Here is a 27,650-nt window from a genome sequence, read left to right on the forward strand (position 1 = left end):
CATCACTCACTCATTCGCGATCATCGGCATGTGTGAGATGCGTAACAACAGCACGACTGAGGGCTGTGTTGGAACAAGTTGATAACCCACTTATTGTGAAGCAAAACCCATGCTCAGGTGTTGTTGAACACTTTACAATCCACTGTTGCTACGTTAGTATTGTATCTGTTTTATTTTGCTGCAGGATTTCAGTCCTTCACGGCGTAGTGTGTTACCAATTGTTTTCTTGGTGACTATGGTCCCAGCTGCCTTGAGATCATTGACAAGATCCTCCCGTATATTTGTGGGCTGATTCCTCACAGTTCTCATGATCATTGCAACTCCACGAGGTGAGATCTTGCATGGAGCCCCGGGCCGAGGAAGATTGACAGTTCTTTTGTGTTTCTTCCATTTGCGAATAATCGCACCAACTGTTGTCACCTTCTCACCAAGCTGCTTGGCAATGGTCTTGTAGCCCATTCCAGCCTTGTGTAGGTCTACAATCTTGTCCCTGACATCCTTGGAGAGCTCTTTGGTCTTGGCCATGGTGAAGAGTTTGGAATCTGATTGATTGCTTCTGTGGACAGGTGTCTTTTATACAGGTAACAAGCTCAGATTAGGAGCACTCCCTTTAAGAGTGTGCTCCTAATCTCAGCTCGCTACCTATATAAAAGACACCTTGGAGCCAGAAATCTTTCTGATTGAGAGGGGGTCAAATACTTATTTCCCTCATTAAAATTGAAATCAATTTATAACATTATTGACATGCGTTTTTCTGGATTTTTGTTGTTGTTATTCTGTCTCTCACTGTTCAAATAACCCTACCATTAAAATTATAGACTGATAATTTCTTTATCAGTGGGCAAACGTACAAAATCAGCAGGGGATCAAATAGATTTGAAGCTTTCGTGACTGCAAAGATTCATACTCTTTGGTTTTATTGTGTTGACTTTTCCACCTGAAGACGGAAGCTTGTGTTACCTCCGAAACGTCGTGATTTAATTATTTTGTCTTATTTTATCTACGTGACTTTACCGAATAAAACCAAAGAGCAGGGGATCAAATACTTTATTCCCTCACTGTAACATCTCGCCACCGTGAACGCCCCTATCTTCTACGCGCCACCCACCCCCACCATGGATGGCCGCACAGTCTACGAAGCACAATGAGCAACAACAAGAAAAAACACTCAGCACAATGAGCATTATTTTTATCAGCCTGCTCTCAACAACGCAAAACGTCCTCATTTCTCATTCCCTCTCTGCACTCTTATTTCTCATTCCCTCTGCACTCCTATTTCTCATTCCCTCTCTGGAATCTTATTTCTCATTCCCTCTCTGGAATCGTATTTCTCATTCCCTCTCTGCGCTCTTATTTCTCATTCCCTCTCTGCGCTCTTATTTCTCATTCCCTCTCTGCGCTCTTATTTTTCATTCCCTCTGCACTCTTATTTCTCATTCCCTCTGCACTCTTATTTCTCATTCCCTCTCTGCACTCTTATTTCTAATTCCTTCTCTGCGCTCTTATTTCTCATTCCCTCTCTGGACTCTTATTTCTCATTCCCTCTCTGCACTCTTATTTCTCATTTCCTCTTTGCACTCTTATTTCTCATTCCCTCTCTGGAATCTTATTTCCCATTCCCTCTTTGAGCTCTTATTTCTCATTGCCTCTCTACACTCTTATTTCTCATTCCCTCTCTGGAATCTTACTTCTCATTCGCTCTCTGGAATCTTATTTCTCATTCCCTCTCTGGACTCGCTGGACCTCCGTGCGCATGGCGCCTGTCCAGAACACTCCTCGAATTTGTTGTCAAGGACCAAGAGCACGGGGAAGCCTGGCACTTTGGGAACAATGATTGAAACTTGGGAGATCGTCAAGTAACCAACGGAGACGGGGGGGTGAAGGTGATTCTAAACTGATGGTTTGTATGTTGAACATTTTTCGTACCGTACGTAAGCCTACCGTGCTCATGGGAGGTGCGATGGGGGTACAGCGTAAGGCTCTGTTCTCTGCTCAATCGTTTTGGGGTGGTGCAGCTGCACCCCCACGCTATCCCACCAACCCACCAACCTCCCCTCCGACCACCCCCCCCCCCCCCCCCCCCCACTGTTCCCACCGATGGAAAATAAAAACCATGAACGCGTCAGAACTCACAACAAATTGAACTAGATAATCATCCTGCAGTAATACCACTGCTGTATGAAGGCCCTAACCGACATGGCGTCGGTTAGAGGGGGTAGTTTGACCACGGCGGTTTGTGCGGGATGGTGAAAGGCGCAGAGGAAGGAGGAACCAGGACCGACTCGGACACCGCTCGTTCGCTGATGTCAGCCGCGGCCCGGAATCTAACTCGGGTTCCTGGGTTTAGGGCGGCGCTGCGCTAACCGCTGCGCCGCCGCTCCATCTCGTGTAAACCAAAACGACGAGACGTCAGCGCGTGGCGACGGCGCCATGCGATTGATCTTGCAACCGTGACACCCCAAGCCAGCCGGCCAACCCTGTATCGCAACCGTGTTTAAAGGGGGGGGGGGGGCATACACTCAGATGGGGTGAAAGTGGGTGGGTGGGTGGGGGGTGCGCATGGCAATGTTGAACAAAGAAGAATGGGATTCACCCTTCACGGCAATCAAACAGATGGTGTTAAGATGTTCAAACATCAAGTCTGCATAAACCACACACAATTGCGGCAAAACATGCCAACAAATGTCCTCTGATAGTTATACATGCATTGTCTTTTAAACGGATTGGCCTACACCAGAGGCGGCCTTCTTGGTGGCCTTGACTCGCCAGTGTTAGAGCAGAGGACGACGCCAAAAGGCGAACAGTGCAACGGCAATGCAGGTAGCAAAGTGTCAATAGCTCGGGTTGGGCAGTTATATCTATGGGGCCTTTTTGCCAGTAGCAAAACGATGAACAATTAAAACACCTGCTTCACTGACAGTTTTATTGCCAGAAACGCTAATGCCTATTCTCATGTGTTCGTCATTTTGATACCGGCTAAATAGGATGCCACGGATAATGTTGAACAAACTTTAAACCAAATGTCCAACGCGAAACCTGAGTGCGCGAACGATGCGCTCGTGTCAATATCACCGCCCGTGTGTGCATGTAGTCACTGTGGGGAGCGGTGGCATAGCGGGTAGCGCGCTGCGCTACGAACCTGGCGACCCGGGTTCGATTCCCGCTCACGGCCCATACCAGTGACGATTATCTGAACCTGTTCCTGGGCCTCCCCTAGGTCGACTCGGCCTTAAATGAGTACTTTTGCGCAGCGGTGTGTAAACATCGCCACTGGGGAGACAAAGGCGGCCGGGCGTGGTGTTGGTCACTCACCCACTCGTGTGACGTGCTGACCTTCACTAACAGCACTTGCCCCAACAGTCTGTTAAGGCTGTACGCGAGGTCTTTGTAGGGGCGAGGAAAAGGCTGCGATGCCACCCATCACGGGCTCTCGCAATGCGGTTTGCACAGTCCAAAGTCCCAACACGTCAAGTGGTCAGCAACGAACAGCACCATCGTGTTAGCAGACAAAATGCGACTCAATTTCAGCGGTATAAAGAGACGATGGCGATCCTTCAGCAGTCGGTGGGGGGCCCCCTAAAGTCCCCCTCCTCCACCGCCACCCCGACACTATGAGTTTGTCCAAAGCCCCCCCCCGCCCCCCGAGTTGCGAACCCATGAGCTCCGCGCCGGGGGTTCACTCGCCTGCTCCAATCACCACGGCGTCGTAGCTGCTTTTGAGGGTGGCCCCGGCCAGCCCCGTGAGGCCGCGGGCTCCCGGGGGTTCCCGGCCGAGCTGACGGCCCCCTGCGAGCACGCGGCCGGCCATGGCGAGCTGGGAGGGGGGGAGGCGCCTAGGGAAAGCAGCGCAGAGCAGCGACGAAAGTAGGGGGCCGAGGGAGACGAGAACAGAGAGACGAGGGCAAGCTTATATAATTTGTGTCGCCCGCTTACGTGGAGACTTAAGTGCACTTGCACGAGACCTTGACCTCCAACCTCCAATCTCCTTATTTGGCCCCGTATCCCCTCCCCCACTCGCCACTCCCACTCTTCCCCCCCAGGGGTGAAGATAATGACACCGCACATTGCTGGACGGAACGGTAAGAGAGAGAGAGGGCCGGGAGCCGGGAGGTCAGGACATGTTGGTTCACCAGGCACGGGCTGGTGAACGCAAGGGTGGGTGCTGAGCCTGTCACATCACACTCGCCACCGATTTGTCAGCCGTGACCGGGAAGGGAACGCTGAGCCCGCGTGGTCAGCGTTGCAAAGTGCGAGCCACGCGGTGCAGGTGCCCCAATCCAACCCGGTTTTAATTCTCACTCCCTATTTTCTGGGCCGCCAATCCCGACTGCGACTGTTCTCGATCCATCCACCATCAACACTGCATTTGTTGTTAAACGTAGAGGACGTTTACTTTGTGGACGAAATAACTTTAGCAAAAACAATCATATTACTAATCCACGTTACAATCGTGATAGTGGCGATGATGTTGCCCAGCCCTTTGGAGCAGAGGGTTGGTGGATCACGGAGCGTTTTAGGAAACCTCAAAATCCGCTGGGCTGCCAGGTGGCCGGGAGATGGCAGTCCACCATGTGGGTTCGTGAACCCGCCTGTGCACTACTCTACGCGCTCATCCTTGAATTGACCACCTCCCTGTCTCTCCACCTGCCCGCCCACCTGCCACTCGATCCACCCACCTATTTTTCAACCCACCCACTGACCCGCCCACTTGCCCCTCGACTCGCTCACCTGCCACTTCACCCACCCACCTATCTCTCTGCCCACCCACCTATCTCGCAACCCACTCACCTGTCTCGCAACCCACCCACTGACCCGCCCACTTGCCCTCTACCCACCTACCTGCCTTGCCCACCTGTCCGTTTCGCCTGAGTTGCGGAAGGACATAAGGTTACAAACGGAGGGTGTGGGGCATGCGACCCCCTGTATCTCGTTCGGTTGTCGAAGCAACGCGAGGCTTTTCTTGACGCGTCCCAGCGAAATCGGCGTCCACCACTCGCCGTGTTGGGCAGCTTGTGCCAGACTCCCCACCGCTTTCTCTACGCAAAATAAAACACAATCACCTCCCTATTTTCGAACCCGAATTTCTTCCAACACGCGCAGCTTCCGTACTCGCCTCCTCTGGGGTTCCCTTCGCTGTGTTGAGCCTCAAGTGGTCGGGGGGAGTCCCGGGATCGACCTGGCGACTTAGTTTGGGTGGCTTTACAACCCCGGCCGATATTCTTCTGAGTTCAAGGTCAAATAGGACGATCGCCCACCTCGGAGTTGTATTGTCTGCGCAACGTTCAGGGTTTAACGGCGCAGGCGTCACTCTGCCGCGTGTCTCTCTTAGGGAGCCCCGTCCAGAGCAGTCCCTTCCCTGTTGAGTTCGGGGGCTCAGCGCCGTGCGGGCCACGTGCGGCGCGCTCTGCGGGCCCCCTCTTCCTGGCTCATGGCCGTGACCGAGAGACCCGCGCCTCCCCCCGCCGCCTCCGCCCACCAATCACAGCCGGGCACCGCGCTCACAGTCCCACCCCGCTCAATAAACACTCGCGCCCCATACATTGCTGGCCGTTAGCCAAAGAGGCTAAAGGCCAGCAAGTCCGTCGAAACAATGTTAAGTATGAGGCCAATGGTGGCGATTCGTATCATAATCCCACTCATTAATAATGGGTGCTATCTACCGCACGCTGCCTTTGACCGCATTAAGACATCGGATCCACGAAGGTAATGCCACCTCGGGAGCTATCAACCACGTAGAATATCTGCTGTCGGTTCGTGGACTTGAAGCAGGATTGAGTCTGTAAAGTGCTTAGAGATGTTAACTACCACGCCTGGTGGGTTCGATCCCGATCCCGACGCCTGTAAATTTGGAGTTTGCGTGTCTCCCTCCCCGTGGTCGTGTGGATTTTCTCCGTGTCCTCTGGGTTTTCCCATTTCCACGTTTTAGAAACATGCACTTCTAGTATTTGGCCGCGATCAATTCCCACACAAGCCACTTCGTTGAGCTATCGTTTGTGGCCTGGTCGCGTCTGAAAAAAGAGCTCTATATAGCTCAGTGGGCCTTACCTGGTAAAATAAATAATAGTTTAGTTTTAGTTTAATGTGCACGCAACAGCCGGTTACTCCGACAGAGGTTGCTACGGAGGTGGCCGGGAAGGCTCAAAAGGTCAGAGCAGCAGAGAGCCGGCACAGCTGAAAAACCCCGAGTTTAAAACCCGGCAGCCACACGCAATCAAATCGTGATTCTCGAGCGAAGGAAAGGGATGGTCTGACTCAGCTTGGTCACCTGATGAATGCACAAACAAAACAAAACCCATCACAACAAATCAATTTGGCTCCGCATTTAATTCGGCAATGTTGGTTCTTCTGAGAATTCAAAATCTCCGAGAATTTAAGAAAGACCGGTTGTGGATACGGTGCCCCCTGCCATGTGGACCAGCTGTGTCACCTGAGGAAGGGATCTCAAGAGGTCGCTCTGCGATTTCTACTTACGTGCGCCGTTCACCAAAGCGCAGCTTTGCGCACACTGCTCGCCACCGCTCGTTCCGAATTCCGTCGGCGTCTCAGACCTATCATCACAATATTTATTCATACTGGAGGAATCCGATGAGCTATGAAGCTCTTTTTTTTCACCGACGTCTCGGACATTCGCGCTTCCTACCCCAGTGGGAACGCAGGAATTCAAACGCACACTCGGCGGAGCACCCCACCCCCCGCCCCTCCTTCTCCCGAGACGGGGGCGAGCGAGAGCGCCCGAGATGAGCGCCGTGCACGGCTGGAGGAAAGCATCGGCCGTCTCGCCTCACCTGCCCCGACTCTCACTCCGCCGACGACGCTGTGCGCGGCGTCTATTTTTAACGTCGTCCTCGGCACGAGCGCCCCGGATTGGCACCCCCCCCCCCCCCCCGTCGAGCGCCTTCAATAGAATTTTGGCAGCGGGGATCCACTTTAAATAAAGATCATCAGCCTCTCCGCGGCTGCAAGCGGTGCTGCTTCCACCGCGCTGCCGGGTCCCTTGGTGGGGTACGGGGGGGGGGCGGGGATTGCGTGACGGACGCACGGCCGTGGTGTCCTTGGCACTGCGGATATATTTGACGCCGTTCGCATTTTTTGGAAATTAATTTATTAAATAACTGTGGACGATACACGGACATTAAAAATTTTTGTGCACACTCGGGCGCCGAACGCGGCACGCACAGCAGGCGACCGACGAGGTGTTTGTGGAAGCTTATACAGACTCGCGTTGAATATCCGATGAGTTTATACTTCACATCAACAAGCAAAGTACTGTGTACAGCATGTGAATATACGTTATATGACCTGAATGATAGACTTATCATCACCATTATTATCTTTGAATGCTATTTATAACCTGGCTCAAATGAAATTAAGTCTATGAATGCGCCCAGAATTAAATGCCTCATTAAAAAAATTACTGCCACATTCACATTTATAACATGCACGGTTACATCATCGCTGCACGTAGACATATGAGCCACTTGCATAGGGAATACAACACGGAGTGAAGATCATGGAAGAACTGCCAACGAAGGCTTCTCCCGCTTGCTATTTTCCCCGATCATGCTCCTGAAAGCCTGCAGAGAGCCACGGCCCGTGATGGTCTCACGCCTGTCTAACCCGTCTCTCAGCTCCTGCACTTTGCTGTCCATTTGGGCAAGTGCCAAATCTCTCCACTCCTGAAGACAATCTTGTCAGGTGCGAAGATGCAAATTATCGGGCCACTCTCCAATCTTTCTACGAACTCGAGAGGAGCTGAGCGGCTCGGAACTGGCACGGCTAAGGCCTCACCACGTAGCTCGCTCGATGAACTTCAGTCCGCTTACCGATCCCTCCGCTCCACCGAGACCACGGCCGTGTGCTATTTTCCACGATCTCCTGGCGGCTGTCCATTGTGGGTGGGTGGAAGCACCGGTAGGACTGAACATTCTGGCCACTTGTGTCCTCATCGATCACCGTGTCCTGCACTCATTCGGCCGTTTTATCTTCACCAAAGATGGACCGTTGTTCCATCTCCACCGTTGTCCTGTCTCCATTCGGCATCCCACAGGGACCCGTTCTCGGTCCCACTCTCGCCTTGACGATTGCAACTCTATGCTTGCTGTACGGAGTAAACGATGCACTCAGCAAAAGAATGGAGTTTTACACCTGCAGCCTCGGTGTCTGGAACGATATCCGTTACCCGCTCTTCAGTCCGGACGAGAAACATTTATTTTTTCTTCTGGTGAGTTGAGTTCAGTTAATTTTTCTCAGTGCCATAAGCGCTTCCGTCTCTGCTTTTTGCCCAATAAGGCGCGTTACAAATCTTGGGATTGATCGCTCACCAATTTTCAGGCCTCAGCCAGTGGTATTAATTCCACATTTATACGGGGGGACGGGGACGACGACGAATTTTATCCTTGGGACAAGCGCCGTCTCGACTTCCCCACAAAGTGTTACAGATTTTATTGACTCGAGAGGGATGATGGAATCGCAGCGTCCACCACCACGAGCCACGCGCCCTCTGACCCCCGCCACCGGCCAGACTGCTGCTGCCCGGCTGGTGCGTGGAAAGCACAACCACGAACATTGTTCCAAAGATGAGGCAGCCTCACACAGTCACGATTCTACCATCATCCCATTTTACATATATACACAAAGACAAAGATCCCCCTGTATGGCCTCAACAGACTGTTGGGGCAAGTGCTGTTAGCGAGCACCTATGAAGGCCAGCATGGCACACGAGGGGGTGGGGGGCCAGCACCACGCCCGGCCGCCTTTGTCTCCCTCGTGGCTATATTTTCACATCGCACCGAACACTCATGTGAGGCCGAGTCGACCCAGGGGAGGCTCAGCACTGCATCAGATAACTGTGAGTGGTGTTGGCCGTGAGCAGGAATCGAAGTCGGGTCGCCAGGCTTGTAGTACAGCATGCCAACCGCTACACTACCGCTCCCCACTATTATATATACATATACAAAAATATTCCCTGTATAGGCTGAAGAGACTGTTGGGGCAAGTGCTTTTTGCGAGCACCTATATACACACACACACCTTCAGTGTCATGTTGAACACAATTATCTGTTGAACGCAATTTATAAAATCTGTAAATGTTCATGGGATAGGTCAGTCGTTTGACACAAATTATTTACGTGTAAATTACAGCCCTAATTGGGTGACATACTATGAATGAACTTATACATCTATGCTCTGATTATATGAATGACAATCGACATCGTTAAAGTGTCTGAAATCATCATCAGCCATGTTCAGTCCACTTTTGGATGAAGGCCTCCCCCCAAGCCGCTACCGTCTCAGATGGCCCTGCAATGATCCCTCCATCGCCCCCACGGGGGCTGTGGGGACGACCTCTCGGCTCGGCTCCCACCCCTGGCGAGACACACAGCGCAGACGTGCCCACGAGTCGAGCTCGCAGAGAGAAGAGCGGCGCTAGTGGAGCAGAGCGCTAGCAGAGAGAGGGGCTAGTGGAGCAGACCGCTAGCAGAGAGAGGGGCTAGTGGAGCAGACCGCTAGCAGAGAGAGGGGCTAGCGGAGTGCTAACAGAGAGAGGGGCTAGCGGAGTGCTAGTGGAGTGCTAACAGAGAGAGGGGCTAGCGGAGTGCTAGTGGAGGGCTAACAAATAGAGGGGCTAGCGGAGTGCTAGTGGAGGGCTAACAGATAGTGGGGCTAGCGGAGTGCTAGCGGAGGGCTAACAGATAGAGGGGCTAGCGGAGTGCTAGCGGAGTGCTAACAGAGAGAGGGGCTAGCGGAGTGCTAGCGGAGTGCTAACAGAGAGAGGGGCTAGCGGAGTGCTAGCGGAGGGCTAACAGAGAGAGGGGCTAGCGGAGTGCTAGCGGAGGGCTAAGAGATAGAGGATAGAGGGGCTAGCGGAGTGCTTGCGGAGGGGGAGGCTAGTGGAGTGCCAGCGGAGAGAGGGGCTCGCAGAGAGGAGAGGCGGGCTAGTAGAGAGGGAGAGGCTATCGGAGCGGAGCGCTGGTAGAGAGGGAGAGGCTAGCGGAGCGCTGCTAGCGCTGCATGGTGCCGAGGAAGCTGGCGGGCACGTAGCCCCGGTGGCCGCTGTCACTCTCCACGAGCCACCACTGTGGATTCCCCCCGAGGTCGCTCGTGTGCAGCACGTGCACGCGCTGTCCCGCGCGCACGCTCGCCTGGCCCACGCCCTGCGCCGAGAACGTGAACAGCGCACACCACTCCTGTGTTCACGGGGAAGTGGGGGGGACGAGAGATGGGGGGGGGGGAGGTGCACAGTTACACACGTGACCGAGTTGCACAGTGGATGCGCATCACGTGGAAGTTTCGCCATTACAGACTAGCACATTTGCGCCTTTTGGCAGACTTCATGATCTGTCCTCATCCATGGAAAGAGCTGATATCCATGTGGTTATCCACAGATGAGTGTGGATAATTGGATGAACCTTGCCACTACTTCCTGTTTAAACTGTAAAACACACGGATGACCAGATTACATTAGTTACTTCTGGGCGATGGCTTCCAGGTGACTTATCTGTGAATTCATGCAGAAAAAATTAAGCGAATACAAAGAATACATTCACAAATAATAATAAAAAATTAATGGATCGAAAAAAAGACTCCCTCCTGTCTCTGGGGTCAACGGTGGCGTTGGCGCTGCCCACCTGTCTGTCCAGTGGCAGCGGAGAGGCGGTCGGCACCGCACCGGGAGGTTGCTGCCCCCCTTCGCTCTCGGCCCTCGACCCCATGGTCCAGCGTCTCCTCTGGCCCACGTGCTTCCCGCTCCTCGCCTGGCTTTCCGGCGAGTGTTCGGCCCCGCCGTCCGTGGTGGCAGTACCACCACCAGTACCGCCCCAACCGCCACCGCCGTCACCGCCACCATCCTCGGGCACCGCCCACCCATAGCCACGCTCGATGCAGACCGACGCCGATCGCGGCCGGTCGCCCCCCGGCAGCAGCAGTTCGTTGCGAGAATCGGCGATGCCGGGCCTGCCGGTTTGAGGCTCCTCTGGCTTCGGCGAGGTCACCGCCGGTGCCGCCACCAGGCCGAGACCGCCCCGCTTGGCGTCGGGGGCGCGGCTCGGCCGATGCGCTGGCCGGGAGGCGCTGCCGCCCGAGGGCGTCGCTCCGGGCGCTCGCTTGGAGGTGCCGTCACCAGGTGGCGAGTCGCCGGATACGAAGATGGACGGCACGCGGAGGTTGATCGCCATGGAGGAGAATGAGGATGATAAGGAGGAGGAGGAGGAAGAGGAGGAGAATCCCGCCGCCTTGTACGGCACGAGCAGCGAGGACTTCACGAAACCACGTGACACTGCAGGCGGAAGCAGGAGCAACAGCAGCAGCACGCGTCATCATTTGGGGCACAGTGGATAAATAAAACATCGCCACCATCGGGCCGACAAAAAATTTAACTTCTCAGCCAAATGTCGTCTTCATGATAATAATAATAATATTAACAATAACGGAGTGGCAGCCGAGGATTTCCACTATCCCAATGGAGCGATGAAATCGGTTTGCGTGCAGGTGCTGGGTGGGCCGTTGCATCGCAGGATCGCGAGAGGAGGCAGCTTGGGGAAGCTGTGATCCAGCAGTTGATTGATCATGGCTGATGATGATGGTGAGGATGATGAAGAGTCAAAGGATATATCATTTAATCGATGTAACGTGAAATCGGGTCCCGATTTACTTGGTTTGTATCGTGCAATTATGTAATGTACAGGAGTTAGTCAAAATAGTAGATGGAGTATGTTATGAACAAGCAGATATCGTTCTCCAGGTGTTTCCCTCCATACTTAGAATCAACAGAGTGTTTTTTTTTGCTTAGAGCGCGTAAATATATAAATGTGCCGTTAAACCCGCCACCACCCGACACAGCCAATTAGTAAGGTTTGTCATGTAAACAGAACATGCCAATTCGTTACTTGTACTTCACCCCCTTTGCACATGAAGGGCTCACAAGTGACATCATCACGTCTCTCTATTTAAGGAATGAAACAGAGGGATTTCTCCACAAATCTGCCTGTCCGCCTGAAGATGCTAGCTGTAATTACTGGATTTGCTCTCCAACACACCGGTGTGCTGTACTAGTAACGAATTGGCACGTTCTGTTTACGTGAGAAACCTTACTAGTTGGCTGTGTCGAGTGGTGGCGGGTTTAACGACACATTTACATTCATGCAATCTAACCCCCCAAAAAATACCTTTCATTAATGGATGATATTGGTCGCGAAAGCCTACGTGTTAAACGTGCGTTTAGACCATTTGGCTGCAAAAAAGATGTCCACGTGATAATTCCACTTGGCCGAGCTATCATTTGTGATAGCCAGGTCGCTTCTCGAAAAGAGCTCCGTAGCTCAGTGGGCCCACGGGGCCCCTGGCGACGCCCGGCGACCCCTGGCCTCACCCCCGCTGTCGACGAGCCAGCGATGAGAGTTCCCCTGCGTGTCGTGGCGCGTGACGACGGCCACCACCGCGCCGCGGCACAGCCGCAGGTCAGTCTGCTTGAACGGCGTCGTGTTGGCCGTCACCCGGTGCAGCTGCTCCGCCGGGTACTGCGCCAGCTTCGGGGGCAGGACGGGCCCCGGCGACGCGGGCCTCTGACGGGAAAAACAAAGCCGGGGGGGGGGCAGGGGGTTGCAGGCCTCGAGTCGAGGCGGTCGGGCGGTGCCCCGCGTCGTTTGGCACGGTGTCCGACGTTTTCGCCGCGCGTGTGCCGGGAGCGCTCCCTAACCGAATCACGCCGAAGAAGCTCCGGGCGCTCGGAGCGAAAGCTGAAGGCGTCGCGGCGGGCAACGCGCGGCACGCGCCGGGGGCGCGTCGTCGGAGAGACGTGCCCGCTCGAGGCGTCGTCGCACGTCCGTGAGCGATGGCGGTGGATCGGGGAGCCGTGCATTCAGCAGTGGATAGAACATGACTAACGATTGTCCTTGGGCAAATTTTCCGAAGGCATCACGTGCTCAGTTCGTAGATGACCAAGCATCCACAGGTGCCAACGTGGGCTGGGCAGACGAGCGATCGTGTTGTATGCAAGGTGCGTGATGACAATGTTTTTGATGATTTCGATTTTCAAGATGATATTGATGATGATGGTGATGATGGTGATGATGCATGTATGTATGTATGCTGAACTTCTTTCGCACCATACGTAGCCAACCATGCTAATCGGAGGTGCAGGGGAAGGACAACAATCTAAACACAAAAAGCAGTTCAAAAGAAATACGTTTGCAATCTAGATTTAAACGTGCATAGATATATGGGCTTCCTAATATCGGAAGGAAGAGTATTCCAGACGGCCGCAGAAGCACATCTGAAAGCATGCGATGGAGTGACCATCTTAGTTCAATGGTTTGCCAAAATCCGCTGCGAGATGACCAACGATGATGATGACCGACGATGATGATGATAGTAACGAAGAGTGTCTCACAGCAGGGGAGGCGAGGGTGGAGCCCGGCAGGAGGATCATGGGGTCTGCAGAAAACTGCAGGTGCGAGAGGATGTCCTCGTGCCTGGCGCTGGCGCTGAGGAAGTACGGGAGGATGTTCGGGTCCCCGGCCTCGATGTTCATCATCTGCGGCGAGAATTGTCGAATCGTCGATGCTGGGCACCATATCTAAACCATGTTCATGATGCCAATTAATTACTGGATGTATGTATGTATGCACTGTATGTAGTCAACTGTGCTAAATGGAGGTGCGGTACAATGCTTTGGCAAGTGAAGTGAATGAAACAACTGAATTAATTAACAAATGCATGACTTTTGATTTAAAGCTTTCGTGCCTGCAGTGATTCATATTCTTGGTTCTTTCGGTAAAGTCACGTTGAAGGGAAACAATAAAATAATAAAATATATAAAACAATAAAATTCTCACGACGTTTCGACTGCAACACAAGCAGTCATCATCAAGTGTGAAAACCATAATAATATATTTTATTATTTTATTGTTTCCCTTCAACGTGACTTTACCGAAAGAGCCAAGAATATAAATGCATGACTGACGAAGAGTCGTCAGCCCACTGATCACCTCGGGAGCTTCGCTCTGTCCCAGCCCACCTTCTCCACGTGAAGCGCGTCTATGAGTCTCCATGTGAGTCTCTGGGTCTCTATGTGGGTCTAAGGGTCTCTATGTGGGTCTATGGGTCTCCATGTGGGTCTCTGGGTCTCTATGTGGGTCTATGGGTATCTGAGTCGATGGGTCTCCATGCGAGTCTCTGGGTCTCTATGCGAGTATATGGGTATCCGAGTCTATGGATCTCCATGTGCGTCTATGGGTCTCCATGTGAATCTGTGAGAAAGCGCTGATGAAACCACCATCATTGCTTTCCATTTTCTCAACGAATCCACCTGCACGCATTATATATAATTATCAGCTGAGACTGGAAACCCCTCAACCTGGAGCCACGTGCCAATACCACTCTTCCACCCCCTACCCCCCGACCACCCGCTTCTCTGCCCTCCGACCTCTCGGAGCGGTTCCATCTCTGCGGCGGCGGCCCCGAGGAACGCTCGGTGGGCTCGGACGAGCCCCTGGATGGCGCCGAGTGCGAGCGCGGCCACGCAGCGGCAGAACGTCGGCAGCTCCTCCAGCAGCTGCACGTTCAGGGTCTCGTACTCGCGCCGCGACAGCTCCAAGGGCTGCTGCGCATCATCCAGCGAGCCGGCGTGCTCCATCCAGTGGCCGTAGTCGAGCAGCTTGTCGAAGCGCTTCTGGACCAGCAGCTGGGGCATGGCGAAGGCGTGGTGGGCGCCGCTCAGCAGCGGCACCACCCGGCTCTCCAGGCGCGAACGCTGCGGTTCCCCCCGCATCGGGGACGATGGGTGGGAGGGCATGGGGAGCAGGGCAGGAGGGGTAGAGGAGCGGAGGAGGAGAGGACCGTACGTAATTTGAAACTCGATCCGCACGCGGCGGGGACAGCGTTGTGGCCTCCGCGCGACGTTCGGAGGTTTTTTGTTTCTTCCCATCTGTGACCGCGTCTCTTAGCAAACATGTCGCCCGCTTCTCCTGCACGGCATCCCGAGCTGCGGCCGCGTTCGGTCTCCGCGTGAATCCACGGTGTGCGGGAGCGGAGGGGATGCGCCGCGCGACTCGGCTTGTCGCTGCGACGCAGATCGATCCCCGAAGATCGGGCCTCACGGCTAACCGCACGCGCAGCACGAATAACGATTTTGATTCGTTTTGATTCACACATCTCGTAGTTCCATTGTAGGAATGAACATGCACGGAGGGCAGGTACAGATATTCCAATTGTCCATTTTCTTACTGCACAGCGATCCGCAGAAACAGCTCGAGGGGCGACAGTGGCCCGTCGACCCCGTCTACGACATCCAAGAGCCGTCTCTGCACGACCCCGGCGGTCGCGGCGCTGGCGTCCAACGGACGGGAGCCTCCGAAAAACTATAAACTTAACAATTAACTATTTTTTATTTGACCAGGTAAGGCCCACCGAGCTACACGGCTCTTTTTTCCAAAGCGACCTCTCTTCATGTGGAAATTGATAGCAGCCAAACACTCTACAGACACGTTTCTAAATCTGCAGGGAGAAAGCCAGAGGACACGAAAAAAAATCCACGCGACCACGGCGAGAGACGAACAAACTCCAAATACACAGCAAGCGTCGGGGGTCGGGATCGAACCCACAACCTCCTCCATACCGGGCGAGGCAGTTAACATCTCGCACGAGTCCAGCGCGGCGCCACCGCTCCCGTCGCGAACTCACCAGCTGCTGCGTGTGCCTCTCGGCGATGGCGTGGAGTGCCGCGCGGAGCGGCTCGGCGATGTCGTCGTTCCGCTCGGGCCACAGCACCCGCAGGCCGGGCGCGGCCGCCAGCCACGCGTCCTGGGGGCCCTTGACCATGGCGGCAACAACACGTGACCGCGGTGGTGGCGACGACACAGCTGTAACCCGTCACCCCACCCCCCCCTTGGCATAGCGTCATCATAGTTGACAGCATCAGCAACAGCATTATTATTATTATTATATTCTTGGTTCTTTCGGTAAAGTCACGTAGAAGGGAAACGATAAAATAATACAAATATAAAACAATTAAATTCTCACGACGTTTCGACTGCAACGCAAGCAATCATCATCAGGTGTGAAAACCACAGCAAGAAAAATTTGAAAAAAAGTGGCGGGTTTTTTTAATGTTAGCACCACGGAGAGTGATTTGGCAGCTATTCAGATGGACGAGTCCATCTATGTTCGGAAAAGAGGAGGGGGGAGACGAAAATAATGGATGCGGTCTGAAAGCCACCGTAAGCGTGAACAATCAATTAAGACCCGAAATGGTTTATCAAATCCTTCCAATGATTGCTAAGCCAGAATTCATCTTCTCGGTTGAAATTGTCTCTGTGTTTGTATATGTGGATAGCCTCATGAACTAATCTCTCATGGTAGCCAGATGGCTTGCAGAGAACCTCTGTCTTGGAGAAGTCAATGTCATGTGAGCCTACTGAATTATAACAGTGATCTGCCACGGCCGAGGTGTTGGTCCTACCGTGTTTTAGGTCTGCTTTGTGTTCACAGATGTGGTCCGAGACATGTCGTTTGGTTTCTCCAATGTAACTACTACCACAGAGGCAACTTAGTTTGTAGACGCCAAACTAAGTTGTTATTGCTCTCCGCACATCCGATTAGCACGGTTGGCTACGTATGGTGCGAAAGAAGTTTAACATACAGTACATACAACGAATGTGGATGTTGGTGCAGAGTTTGCCTGTGTTGAACCAGTGCTATGAAGGGGAGTTGGGGGGGGGGGGGTGCAGCAGCACTTTTCAACGGACGGGGGCGCACTGCAGGCGCTCACCTGCAGATGCAGCAGGTACCCCTCCAGCCCGTGCAGCAGGGCTCCGACGAGGCGATGCAGGGCGAGGAACGAGTCGTGCGCCTTCTCAAATTCTTCATCCGCGGGCTGCCGACAAACACGAGACGGATCTGGGCATTAGGCCGGCGGTGCCGCGGCCTCTGGCTGGCACCCGTCAGTGACGCGAGCCTCGACCGCCGGGCGGCAGCCGACTCTCACCTCGCCACGACGTGCCCTGCATTTCTCCCGCTAACTCTTGCCAACAGGAGTGCACGTCATCGCGAGTGATGCGGGATTCGATTTCAAATGTCCGAGACAGAGACGGATTGCTCCCCCGCCTTCTAATCACCACACACCCCGACAGCTTCTCTTTGCTTCATTGCTGAACTTTTTTTTGGTTTTTTTTTGTATCATTTTGGTGACACGGGTTGCTCTCGAAGTCTGGCCTGGTGAAAACAAATTAAAGCCCGACCCTGGAATCCCTGTTAATACAGCAATTTCGTAGTTTGTGATTACGAACGCACATTTCTGTTTGGGAGGAATGTGCACGCGCCCCGCTTGCGAAGCTCACGGATTAAACTCTTGGACCTTTAGACCCGAATCAACGCGACTCTACAGAACTTTATCACAGCTCAGCTGAAACGTGACCTGAATCGGGACAAGGGCAGCATGGAGCGAGCCAGCGAATCTTTACAAACTCCGCCGTCCAAACTCCGAGGTAAACATTACCCAGCATGGACCAGGCTCGTGTTTGGAAATGTCACAGCCAAGCTCCGCTCCGGGTCTGTAACCGCGCTCCGATGGCAGCGGCAAATTAATTTCCGTTCATATCGGCTCCGGCTGTCGGGCAGTGGGCGGTGCCCATGGCTCCAGTTTTAAGCAGGCTGCGAAATTCACTCTGGGGTTTTCAAGGTGGATTTGTGCGGTGGATTCAAGGAAGGCAGCGCGCGATGATGATGATTAGCATCATCACATGTTGCCACAGTGGCGAGCTGTGAACTACCTCGCCTGGTATACAGGTCGTGGGTTCCACCCTGACGCCTGTATATGTGGATTATACATGTTCTCCCCGTGGTCACTTGAAATTTTTTATGGGTCCTCCGGTTTTTCCCCACATTTAGAATCAATGTGTGTTTAGAGTATTTGGCTGCTCTAAATGTCCATGTGAAAAGCCACTTCTTTGAGCTATTTGTGGCGAGGTCGCTTCTGAAAAAGAGCCATATAGCTCAGTGGGCTTTACCTGGTAAAATAAAATGATTTAGTTTACTTTATTATGAGAGTGACGATGATGATGATAATGCTGCACCAGTGCTGGGCTCCACCAGACCCAGTTTCTCCAGGAAGCTGCGCCCATCTGCTAGAGAAATCGCTGGTGATGAAGCCACTGCCAGCAACATTTCAGTTCCCCATTGGGATCTCTACGCGAGCCTGTGGGTCTCTCAGCGAGTCTGTGGGTCATACTGCGAGTGTATACAGGCCTTTACGCGAGTCTATCAGTTGAAATGTGAGTCTGTAGGCCAATATATGCTGCGGGTCTCTCAGCATACATTGCCAAGTCACTGCCATCGAGAAACAAAAACGGGCGAGCGCCGTCGCGTGTGACCTCAATGCGGAGCGGTCGCGCCGTGCCCGGGCGCCGTGCAGCAACGGGAGGGGATCGCGTGCGAGCGCGCGGATCGCTCGAGCCATTTCCCAGCTGCTTGGAATTGCGCGGGCACGGGGATGGGGGTGCGGTGCCGATGTGGATAAAACGCCAAACTCCCCGAGACCCAGACCCACCACCGACGGGGGGGGGGGGGGGGGGGGGGGGTGTCCTGAAATTCCGGCGCACCCCGACCCCCCGCTCCATTACTTAAATTACACTCTTCGTTCGGCGCACCCCGCACTCGATCACGCTGTGCTGTTGGCAACGGTCGAATTTGCCGGCAAGCTCTGGACAAATGAAGGGCAGCTGCCGACATTGATTCCCACGACTCCGCACCGCCGTCCTCCCCTTCAACTTCCTCACACGACTCCGCGCGCAGCGGCGTTGCCCGAGATGTTGCCTGCGAGCGACGTTGCTTGCCGCGCGGCACCATAGTTGCGGGTAGCTCTCCAACTGCGGACGTCTTCAACTCGCGGGCGCTCCGCCGGCCCCGAGCATTTCTCTCCGACGGCGCCACCGCAACGGAGCGAATCCCGTCTCTCCCGGAGGCGCCGAGCGAACGGGGGAGGGGGCGTAGGTGGGAGCCGGGGGGTAGGGGGGGGGGGGCGCCGAACGTAGATTCGACGGCGGCGACGGCACGAGGCGGCGTCGCCCCGGTGAGCGCGCGGCACGCGGAGCCGCGGCCGGGCGCCCTCAGCCTAAAGGTCGAGCGTGAGCGGCGGGGCGTCACGCGTCTGCTGGCTGCTCGCTATTGCGCGCACGTGCGAGGTGCGTGCGTGTGCACGTGAGCGCGTGCTCGTAGATGAGTATGCGACGCGCGGCCCTTGCCAGTGCGGAGAGCCCCGTGGCCGTTCGGAACTGCTGGCTCAGGCGCGCCCCTTTCTTCTGCAGCGTGTGCAGGTTCAGCCGCGACAGCCGATCCACCAGCGGCATCGCCTCCTGTCGGCGGTACTTGAGCACTACCGAGGGGGACGAGTGAGGTGGGGGGGGGGGCGTCCGGGGACGGTCAGGAGGAGAAGGGTGAAGGGGGTCAAGGGTCACAGGGAGGGGCAGCGGGAGAGCGGCAGTGAGCACGGGCGCGAGCGAGTGGGAGCGATAAAAATAGAGCAGCGATCGAACGCGGGTCGCCGCCCCGCGGGAAGTGGGGGGCCTGGGGGGGAGTGGGGGGGGGGCATCTCCTGTTGTGGTCTCCCAGCAGTTACAGCTCACGACGAGAGGAAGCATTAGATCCCATTACGATTCACGACAGTCGAAGGTTTTTTTTTCAATTAAATCCGCCAAGACAGATGTGACGTCCGGCTAATAGAAATTGCGACGGTGCGCCTGTGACTCTTTCAATTAGCGTTATCACTCACTCCCCTCACCGTGGAGAGCCCCGGGAAAGTAGGAAGGGGGGGGGGAGGTTGCGCCACTTGACCCCCGCGAACCGTGCGACACAGTCGCCAAGCTCCGGAGCCGTCATGGTTTCGACAGGAAGTTTTAAATGACTCTCCACGCGGGGACCGCTCTGCCGCCAATCCTTGCGAGCCACGGCTTAGGTGTCTCACCGAAAATTTTCCGGGGCCGCCGGTCGACTGGAGTTAAGCGGAGGCGACTCAAGTCAGACATCCGAATGCGCGCACGCAAAGACAAAGATCCCCCGTGTAGCCTACACAGGTACACATGCTTTCGGGGCAAGTGCCATCAGCGAGCTGACCCAGGAAGGTGCTCGCTCGCAACGATAAACACGCGAGCGAGTAAATGGGAGGGCGAGTGTGAGAGTGAGCGGGAGGGCTGCACGGAGGGTGAACGGGACGGTGAAGGGGAGGGTGAAAGGGAGGGGCGAGCGTGAGAGTGAGCGTGGGAGTGAATGGGAGAGGGAGCGGGAGGGGGAGAGGGAGCGGGAGGGCGCGTGGTTGCCCACCCTGGTCGGTGCGCCGCTTCTGCTCGTTGATGCTCGAGTTGACGTCGAGCAGCGCCCGCACGGCGCGCTTCAGCGCGGCGTGCTCCGGGTGCCCCTCGGGCGTGCGATTCAGCACTGCCTGCAGCAGCAGTGAGTAGCGCATCACGCGCTGCACCGGCTTGATGAGCATGAAGCTCAGGTCCACGTTCATGCCCAGCCTGGGGGGGTGGGGCGGCACGGGGGTGGCACGGGGTGGCGTGAGTGCACGAGGGAAGACAACCGGTCGCCCGATGCGATCGGCGACCCACGCGGCCGCTTTTGTCCGCATCCGAGCGAGCGGTCGCGCATCAAGAGGGGAATTGAACGGCGTGTTCAGGGTCGTGACGACCGATCACAGCTCGCTCTGTGCGCGTGTCACGCGGCGATGAAATGCGTCGCCGCGCTGATGGGTGTGTGAAAGCCGGGTTGTCTCCACTGCAAGCAACCGGTTGAGCAAATGCTCACAAATTTGCGGAGAAGATTTCCACATACGAGCGTTTAACTTGCATGCAACTGAATTGTGTCACCGATCGCTCAGTTGTGGAGCCGGCTTCGGTGCATTTGTGTTTGTGCAAGTGTACGGTGTGTACGGACTGCGTGTGCACTGCGTGTGCAGTGACATAGAATTGGTCACTACGTAGCATAGCGTGGGTTGCTGGCAGAGAAGGTGATCTGCAGTTGCAGCAGCCCTGCCTGGCAGCAGGTCACGTGACAGGCCAGAGAGAGATGTAGGAGAAAGGTTACAGAGGGGGCACGTGAGGGAAGCCCTGGAACCCGCTAGTAGGTTCTAGAAGGGGGGCGCGGCCGGGGAGGAGCGAGGCCCCGTTGGGAGGATAAAAGGGGACCCCGAGCGGGAGCTCGGGGCTGTCGTCTGGAGTGGGATCCCCTCGTGGTGCTGCTGGAGTCTTTGCCGCCGTCTTCACCTGTAGTTACCTCTTGTGACCTGTGAAAGCTGCTAATAAATAGAGTGCCTCCTACTCTTAGTGTCTCCGAGTCAGTTACTACACACGTGTACCGTGTGTGCACTGCGTGCACGTGTGTGCACTGCGTGTGTACTGCGTGTATAGTTTGTGCACTGTGCATATACAGCGTGAACCGTGTGTGTACTGTGTGTGTACTGCGTGAACCGTGTGTGTACTGTGTGTGCACTGCGTGCACTGCGTGTGCTCACTGTTCCACGAGTTGGGCCTCGCAGGCTTCGATGCGGGCGCTGGTGGCCGGGTTGCCGCGGCAACACTTGAGACAGGCGGCGGCCTCCTCATAGTACTGGCAGTAGGGCCTGTAGGCCGCCTCGATGTCCGGGGAGAACTTCTCAAACACCTCGCCTGACACGGCAACAAGAAGTGCAAAGATCCCCCCCACGTAGTCCACATTGGCTGTTCGGACAAGTGCTGTTAGTGAGCACCGCCTACGCAGGTGGTCACCAACAATAATAAACACACACACACACACAGGCACACAGACTGTTCTGGCAAGTGTTGTTAGCGAGCGCCTATTAAGGCGGGCACGGCGCACGGGATAGTGGTGTGGCCGGTTCGGCCCCCGCCCTCGTTCGTCCCCTCAGCGTTCATGTTTACACACCGCAGCAGGTTTAAGGCTGAGTCGACCGAGGGGAGGAACGGCACTGGTTCCGACTGCTTGCCACTTATGGTGGGCTCACTGCTGCTTCCAAGTTTGCTTCCTTCTCCATCTCAGGAATTGCACGACGCGGCGCCCCTCGTTACCCAGGGAGGAGGAAGGGGGTGGTGGAAGAATTAAGCAGCAGCGGCAGCTGCAGCGGCAGCGGCAGCAGCAGCAGCAGCAGCATTCGCGCTCAGCAGGAAGTACACCAGGCGCGGGGCTCGAACTGGGACGCCAAGTGGGGCCTGCGGTCGATCCCTCCCCGCACCTCCTCCTCCTCTTTGGAGCGCGCGACTAGCAGCACCCCGCAGCACACCGCAGCACCCCGCAGCACACCGCAGCACACCGCAGCACGGCGCACCTCATCGTCGTCTGGTTAACCCCCGTGAATGCGGTGCGCTGCTGAATTTTTACCGAGCGCAACTCGAATCACGATGTATTCAATATATTGTTTTACCCAGGGTGCTGTGCGACTCGGAGCCGCCCCGTGTGCAGTCGTGCAGGGCCTGGAGCAGGGCCTGCGACACGCCGATGATCTCCTCCATGTTGCCGAACACCAGGCTCACGTCGGGGCCCTCCACCTGCGAAAGGGTCGACAGGTAAAGGCGCAGCCCTGCGAGTGCTTGCTTGTACCAGTGCCGGTGGAAGAGCGCTGGTGGAAGGGCCTCCACTCGACGGAGTGCTCGAGTGCCCCCGCCCCCCGCCACTATCTAGAGGGTATTTGGCCTACTCTTCCAGGTTGGCCGGACATCTCTGAAAAAGATTGGGTAACGTGCATTTTCCCTGTAGCACGTGATCTGCCGATTGACTCACTGTGGTAAACCTGTATGTGTCTGTTGAACTTCATTTGCGCCGTACGTAGCCAACCGTGCTAAATCGGAGGTGCAGGGGAAGGACAACAAACTAACCACAAAATGAGTTCTAAAGAAATGAATTCTCAATCTAGAAAAACCTATTTACACTGATGTGGTAATTACAGACCTGGAACACACTATCATTAACTATAGTTCCACACCATCTTCGATTAAATTCCCTCCTGTAAATAAAAAAAAAATGGGTTTGACCGGTCACAGGGTGGATCGGAAAGTGCCGCCCCCCTTCCAGTGTGGACCAGAGGTCAATAGAAGAAACCTGAGCAGTAGTTCTATGATATCCACCTCCGTGGGCCGTCCTCCTCCGACACGAACAATTGTACTGCTCCGTGGAGAATTTCCGGGTGCGATCGGGGACCGCGTTCGGGATTGTTTTTTTTTCTTTTCAATCGCAAATTTTGTTGGAGCCTTGCAGCGAGCTAACGAACGAGTCGGGTGCGGCGCGGCGCCTCCTGCCGGCGTGGAGGGCCTCACCTGCGTCTCGCGCAGCGGCGCCAGCATCAAGTCCACACACAGGCGCAGGTGGTGCAGGAACATCGTCTCCGTGTGGACGATCTCCTGCACGGCGAGCTCCCGCTTCACTGCGGCGCCGCTCTCAGAGGTGCTGGGATTGCCCGGAGCTGGTGGGGGGGGGGGGGGCCCAAGGGATTTAGGGGAGGGTTTAGTGAAGAACGGGAGGGGGCAGCAGGGGGAGGGGGGGGGGGCACGGGAAGTACAGTCTCTTGTTCTCCTATAACGCGGGAGTAGTTACGTTCCGGAAGAACACCGCGTTATGGAAAAATCGCGTTATAATATGTAATATAGGGGGTAAGGCACAGTACGCGATAATACGCGAGATGCACGTATGCAGGCTGAACAAAGACTGAGATGCGTGGGTAGCATCTACAAGCATCCAGCAGCATCCCGCCTTGTGCGATGCTACACCGAGGCAGCCGTACAACCGCTTAGTCCTACTCGAGCGACATGGATCCGTTCACTCAATCGCGTCATTTACAATTCGTATCTGCTTTATAAAAATAATGTATTCCCTTCTCCATTTATCGCGTTGTACCCAATACGCGTTATGAAAACAACAGGCGTTATCGGAGAACAGACTGTATATTAACAATGAAAGTGAGATGCATTTCCTGCTCAAGTGAGCATTGAGGTGGTGCCATCTCCTGTGTACAACCCTCTCTCGCGTGGTGGAACTCCCATATTCACCACGGCAGGGATGAGTCTCTCCATCAGACCAACACACTGGACTTTTTCCAGAGTGTTACTCGTTTTATACATTCTGCAGGGATGATGGGCTGCATCGACCAGGATGTGAACTTGCAACCTTCTGATTGGAAGCTGCTTGCTCGTCTGCTGAGCCACCGGGCTACCTGGTGGGTTCATAATAATGATTATAATAATGTTGTGTATAAAAAATATAACTAGAATAAAGTGTGTATGTGTACACAAGAGCTTAATTCCTCACTGGATAAAGTTATTCTTGGTTGCTGGTAGACCAGAGTCGGCACGTGATTAGTCAGGGTTCGTTTGCAGTGGGGTGAAGTGTGGGTACTCCCACCTACAAGTCATCTGCCCAGTGTGGAAGAGTAGACCAAAGACCCTCTCTAGAGGGGCTCTAGAGTTCCCTCTAGTGGAGGCCCTTCTGCCAGCAGTGGCTCAAACGAGTAATTGCAGGGCTGCGCCTTTACTCCAAAAATGTCGGTTTGATTTGAACAAAATAAGAAATAAAAAATTATCTCCCCTGCCCAGTCTCTGTTCTGCAGTCAAAATGCAAATCCTCCTGCAGAGGAGAGGGGAGAGGATGGGGGGAGGTGGGGGAGGGTGTGACATCATCAGTCGCCGGTGTCGCACACACCCGCAGTGGCACTCCGCATGGACTCTAGGATCTGTGAGTGCGGAGAGGCGAGCGCTGGCATGCGGAGCCCATGTATTTTTTCAAGTGTGACGCTCCTCGTGAAACAATGCCAGATTTGCGCCTGCGTCATCATCGGCCACGGTCGATCAACTGCTGGATGGTAGCCTCCCCCAAGCTGGCGGTATCCCTAGCAATTCGGCGGGCGATGATCGACCGAGCACCAGCACACGAGCCGATTTCATCACTCCATCTCCCGCGGTGTACGTACTTGCCGAACGCGTTCCATTCTTCGTACATTTTTTGGACCGTCGGCCACTGTCCATCCGTAGCATCGCTGGGACCTGCACAAGCCTATTTGGCGCTCTTAATGGTGTGGACGATGTAATGAACCTGCGTATGTTCTCTAATCCATGTGCACCTCTTCCTGTCTCTCCATGTAATGAAGACGAATGTGTGTATGCGATCCACGCAGTTGGGTCATGCAACGTGTATTTCTTTTGTTACCACTCCACTTTGCTGTGGGCGATGAGAGAGGGGAGAGGTAGGAGAGTGTGTGGAGGGGAGTAGAGTGAGATGAGTGGGAAGAGGTAGCAGAGTGCGTGGTGGGGAGTAGAGTGGGATGAGAGGGGAGAGGCAGGAGAGTGCGTGGAGGGGAGTAGAGTGGGATGAGAGGGGAGATGTTGGAGAGTGTGTGGAGGGGAGTAGAGAGAGATAGAGAGAAGGCAGGGGTGAGCCTGTGGAGGCGGATTGCTCCACGCCTATCTCACTCCACCTCCGCAATCCCGCGAGTCCCATTTACGTTCATGTAAAAAGTTATGTTTAATTAATTGCACAAAAACGTGTCATTTCAGCAACAACAACAACAACAAAAAAAACCTGCTGAATCCACAACAGACGACGCAGCGCAGATGTTCCGAATCATCGACGAGAAATCGCGCATTCATCTCAATCTGCGCCCCTTATGTTCGGCTTCGCGAGACGGGACTCCGCGCGCCCGCTCGCGGCGCCCCGTCTCGCCCTGCCGCCGCCCCGAGCCAGATGCTCCTCCGGCGCTCAACTAGCGGACGGACAGACGCCAAATCCCGCGGCTTACGCGTGGCGTCGGGGGGGCTGGGTGGCGGAGTCCGCTTTAGCTGACCACTGCTGCCCGGCCGTGGGCTGAAACTCAGCTCTTCGTAGAGGTTTTCTGTCTCCGTCGTCGGGCCTACGGCGCCACAACATTCCACCGGGGCACGGTTGTATTTTTGGCGCGTCTTGACGGAACTCGCGGTTGCGTGTTTGGCTATTAACCCTTTCCCGTTCCGAGACGTCTGCAAGTTGCAGGGTGGGTCCCTGTTCGCCACTGAATTTCGGAACGCGCAAGCGGTTGAGCGTTAGTTGTATTTAGAGAAGCGTAGCGCCGTTGTTTTTGAAGACATTGTACTCACTGCACAGAACTCTAAAGACACGGCCGCACTCTATGATCGCTGGTGCCAAACGGTGCCGCACACCCTCCCGCATGGCCTTGTGGGAGCCTCAGTATCCCAAAGAAGTTATTTTAATTTAGTTTTTCTTCCGATTCCATTCCGATGACGTACGCATACATCATCGGAACCAAAAAGGGTTAACCGTGCGCCGAGCCAGGGCTGCGGGTCTCCAGAAAAGCAAAGTGAAATCTCAAGCACGCAAAAAACACAAAGACAAAGATCCCCCATATAGCCTTTAATGGACTGTTGGGGCAAATGCTGTTAGCGAGTAGCACGGATGAAGTCTGGCATGGTGCGTGGCCAGCACCACCTTCTTTGTCTCCCCAGTGGCGATGTTTTACACACTGCTTCAGGTACTCATTTGAAGCCGAGTCGACCTAGAGGTGGCCCAGGACCAGTTCAAACAATCTTCACTGGTGTTGGCCATCAACGTGAATCGAACTCGGTTCGCCAAGTTCGTAGCGCAGTGTTCTCACCACTGTACCACCGCTCCCCACGCAGAAACACACACGTGCGCATGCACATATAAACTACAAGTTCTCCCTCGTGCTGCCTAATAGACTGCTGGGGTAAACGTTGTTAGCGAGCACTTTTTAAAGGTCCACATAGTGGTATGGCTAGAACCGAGGTACTTATTCATGGCTGCGATGAGCTTGGAGAGGCCCAGCACTGGTCCAGACATTCGCCACTGATGCTAGCCGTGGCAAGGAATTGGACTCGGGCCACTGGATTGGTAGTGTAGCGTGTGATCATTGCATCACTTCTCTGCTTACGCTCACACACACACACATGGATCTCCCCTGGGTCTTGGTGGAGATCCACACTTCTCACGAACACCTCCCAATTGAAACAGACCCACGGTGATACGTGTAGTCCCTTGCCGGCTCGTGGCTCGAACTTTAGGAGGCTATAAATGCCACCTCAGTTCTCAGCTGACAATAAATGCAGGTGGATTCATTGGGATGCGTCGGCAGTGGCTTCCCCGGAGAACCGGTCTGGTGGAGCCCAGCACTAGTGCCGCATCATCACAATAATAATACATTCATATTTTATTAATGAAATTTATCATCATCATCACGCGCCACCTTCCTTAAATCCACCTGCACAATTTATCAGCCGAGCCACTACTGGTGCTCAGCAGGCCTGACTCCGTGCCACTCACCTTGAGTCCAGCTTTTGATGGCCTCATAATCGTGGTCGTCTTTGGGAGGGAGGTCATAGATGAGGTCACCGGGAGGTGGGACGTCATAGATGGTGTCACCAGGGGTAAGATCATAGATGTGGTCCATGGTCCGCAGGTCGGTGGTGGTGCCGGGTCTGCACCAACAAACAAGTGCGCACGGTTAACCTGGCAGGTTCAGCATAGGGGCACCATAGTGGCAAGATGTTAACTGTCTCACCTGGTATACAGGAGGTTGTGGGTTCGACGCCGACGCCTAAATATTTGGAGTTTGTATGTCTCTCTCCCCGTGATCGCGTGGATTTTTCCCCGGTTCCTCCAATTTTTTTCTC

General features: G+C 54.7%; 2 protein-coding genes across 8 annotated transcripts in view; both read right to left on the reverse strand.

Moving 5' to 3' along the window:
• The window catches only part of PYROXD2 (pyridine nucleotide-disulphide oxidoreductase domain 2), a 28,943-nt gene extending 23,520 nt beyond the window's left edge, over positions 1–5,423 (reverse strand). For 3 of the 4 annotated variants that reach the window (XR_012941292.1, XR_012941293.1, XM_076065816.1), the window contains exon 1: positions 3,685–3,961. Coding sequence is in view for 2 of the 4 variants with exons in the window: in XM_076065816.1 (XP_075921931.1) it covers positions 3,685–3,808 (124 nt within the window). In the remaining 2 variants the exon portion in view is untranslated. Of the gene's footprint in view, positions 1–3,684; positions 3,962–5,113 lie in introns of those variants that run through there. The other variant, XM_076065817.1, reaches the window with a different exon arrangement.
• Positions 5,424–7,083: 1,660 nt separating this feature from the next.
• The window catches only part of LOC116940705 (rho guanine nucleotide exchange factor 37-like), a 36,872-nt gene continuing 16,305 nt past the window's right edge, over positions 7,084–27,650 (reverse strand). For all 4 annotated transcript variants that reach the window (XM_076065814.1, XM_076065812.1, XM_076065815.1 and 1 more), the window contains 13 exons: positions 27,301–27,455; positions 23,295–23,440; positions 22,406–22,529; positions 21,500–21,653; positions 20,311–20,507; positions 19,236–19,366; positions 16,766–16,870; positions 15,679–15,807; positions 14,423–14,749; positions 13,388–13,531; positions 12,368–12,560; positions 10,629–11,275; positions 7,084–10,187 (listed from right to left, as the gene is read on the reverse strand). In XM_076065814.1, the coding sequence (XP_075921929.1) occupies positions 10,002–10,187; positions 10,629–11,275; positions 12,368–12,560; positions 13,388–13,531; positions 14,423–14,749; positions 15,679–15,807; positions 16,766–16,870; positions 19,236–19,366; positions 20,311–20,507; positions 21,500–21,653; positions 22,406–22,529; positions 23,295–23,440; positions 27,301–27,427 (2,610 nt within the window). In that variant the 5' untranslated portion in view covers positions 27,428–27,455 and the 3' untranslated portion in view covers positions 7,084–10,001. The remainder of the gene's footprint in view (positions 10,188–10,628; positions 11,276–12,367; positions 12,561–13,387; positions 13,532–14,422; positions 14,750–15,678; positions 15,808–16,765; positions 16,871–19,235; positions 19,367–20,310; positions 20,508–21,499; positions 21,654–22,405; positions 22,530–23,294; positions 23,441–27,300; positions 27,456–27,650) is intronic.

This window comes from Petromyzon marinus, chromosome 9 (assembly GCF_048934315.1).
Source record: "Petromyzon marinus isolate PM22_M1 ecotype Great Lakes invasive population chromosome 9, UKy_Petmar_22M1.pri1.0, whole genome shotgun sequence".
In the NCBI taxonomy this organism is placed as follows: Eukaryota; Metazoa; Chordata; class Hyperoartia; order Petromyzontiformes; family Petromyzontidae; genus Petromyzon; species Petromyzon marinus.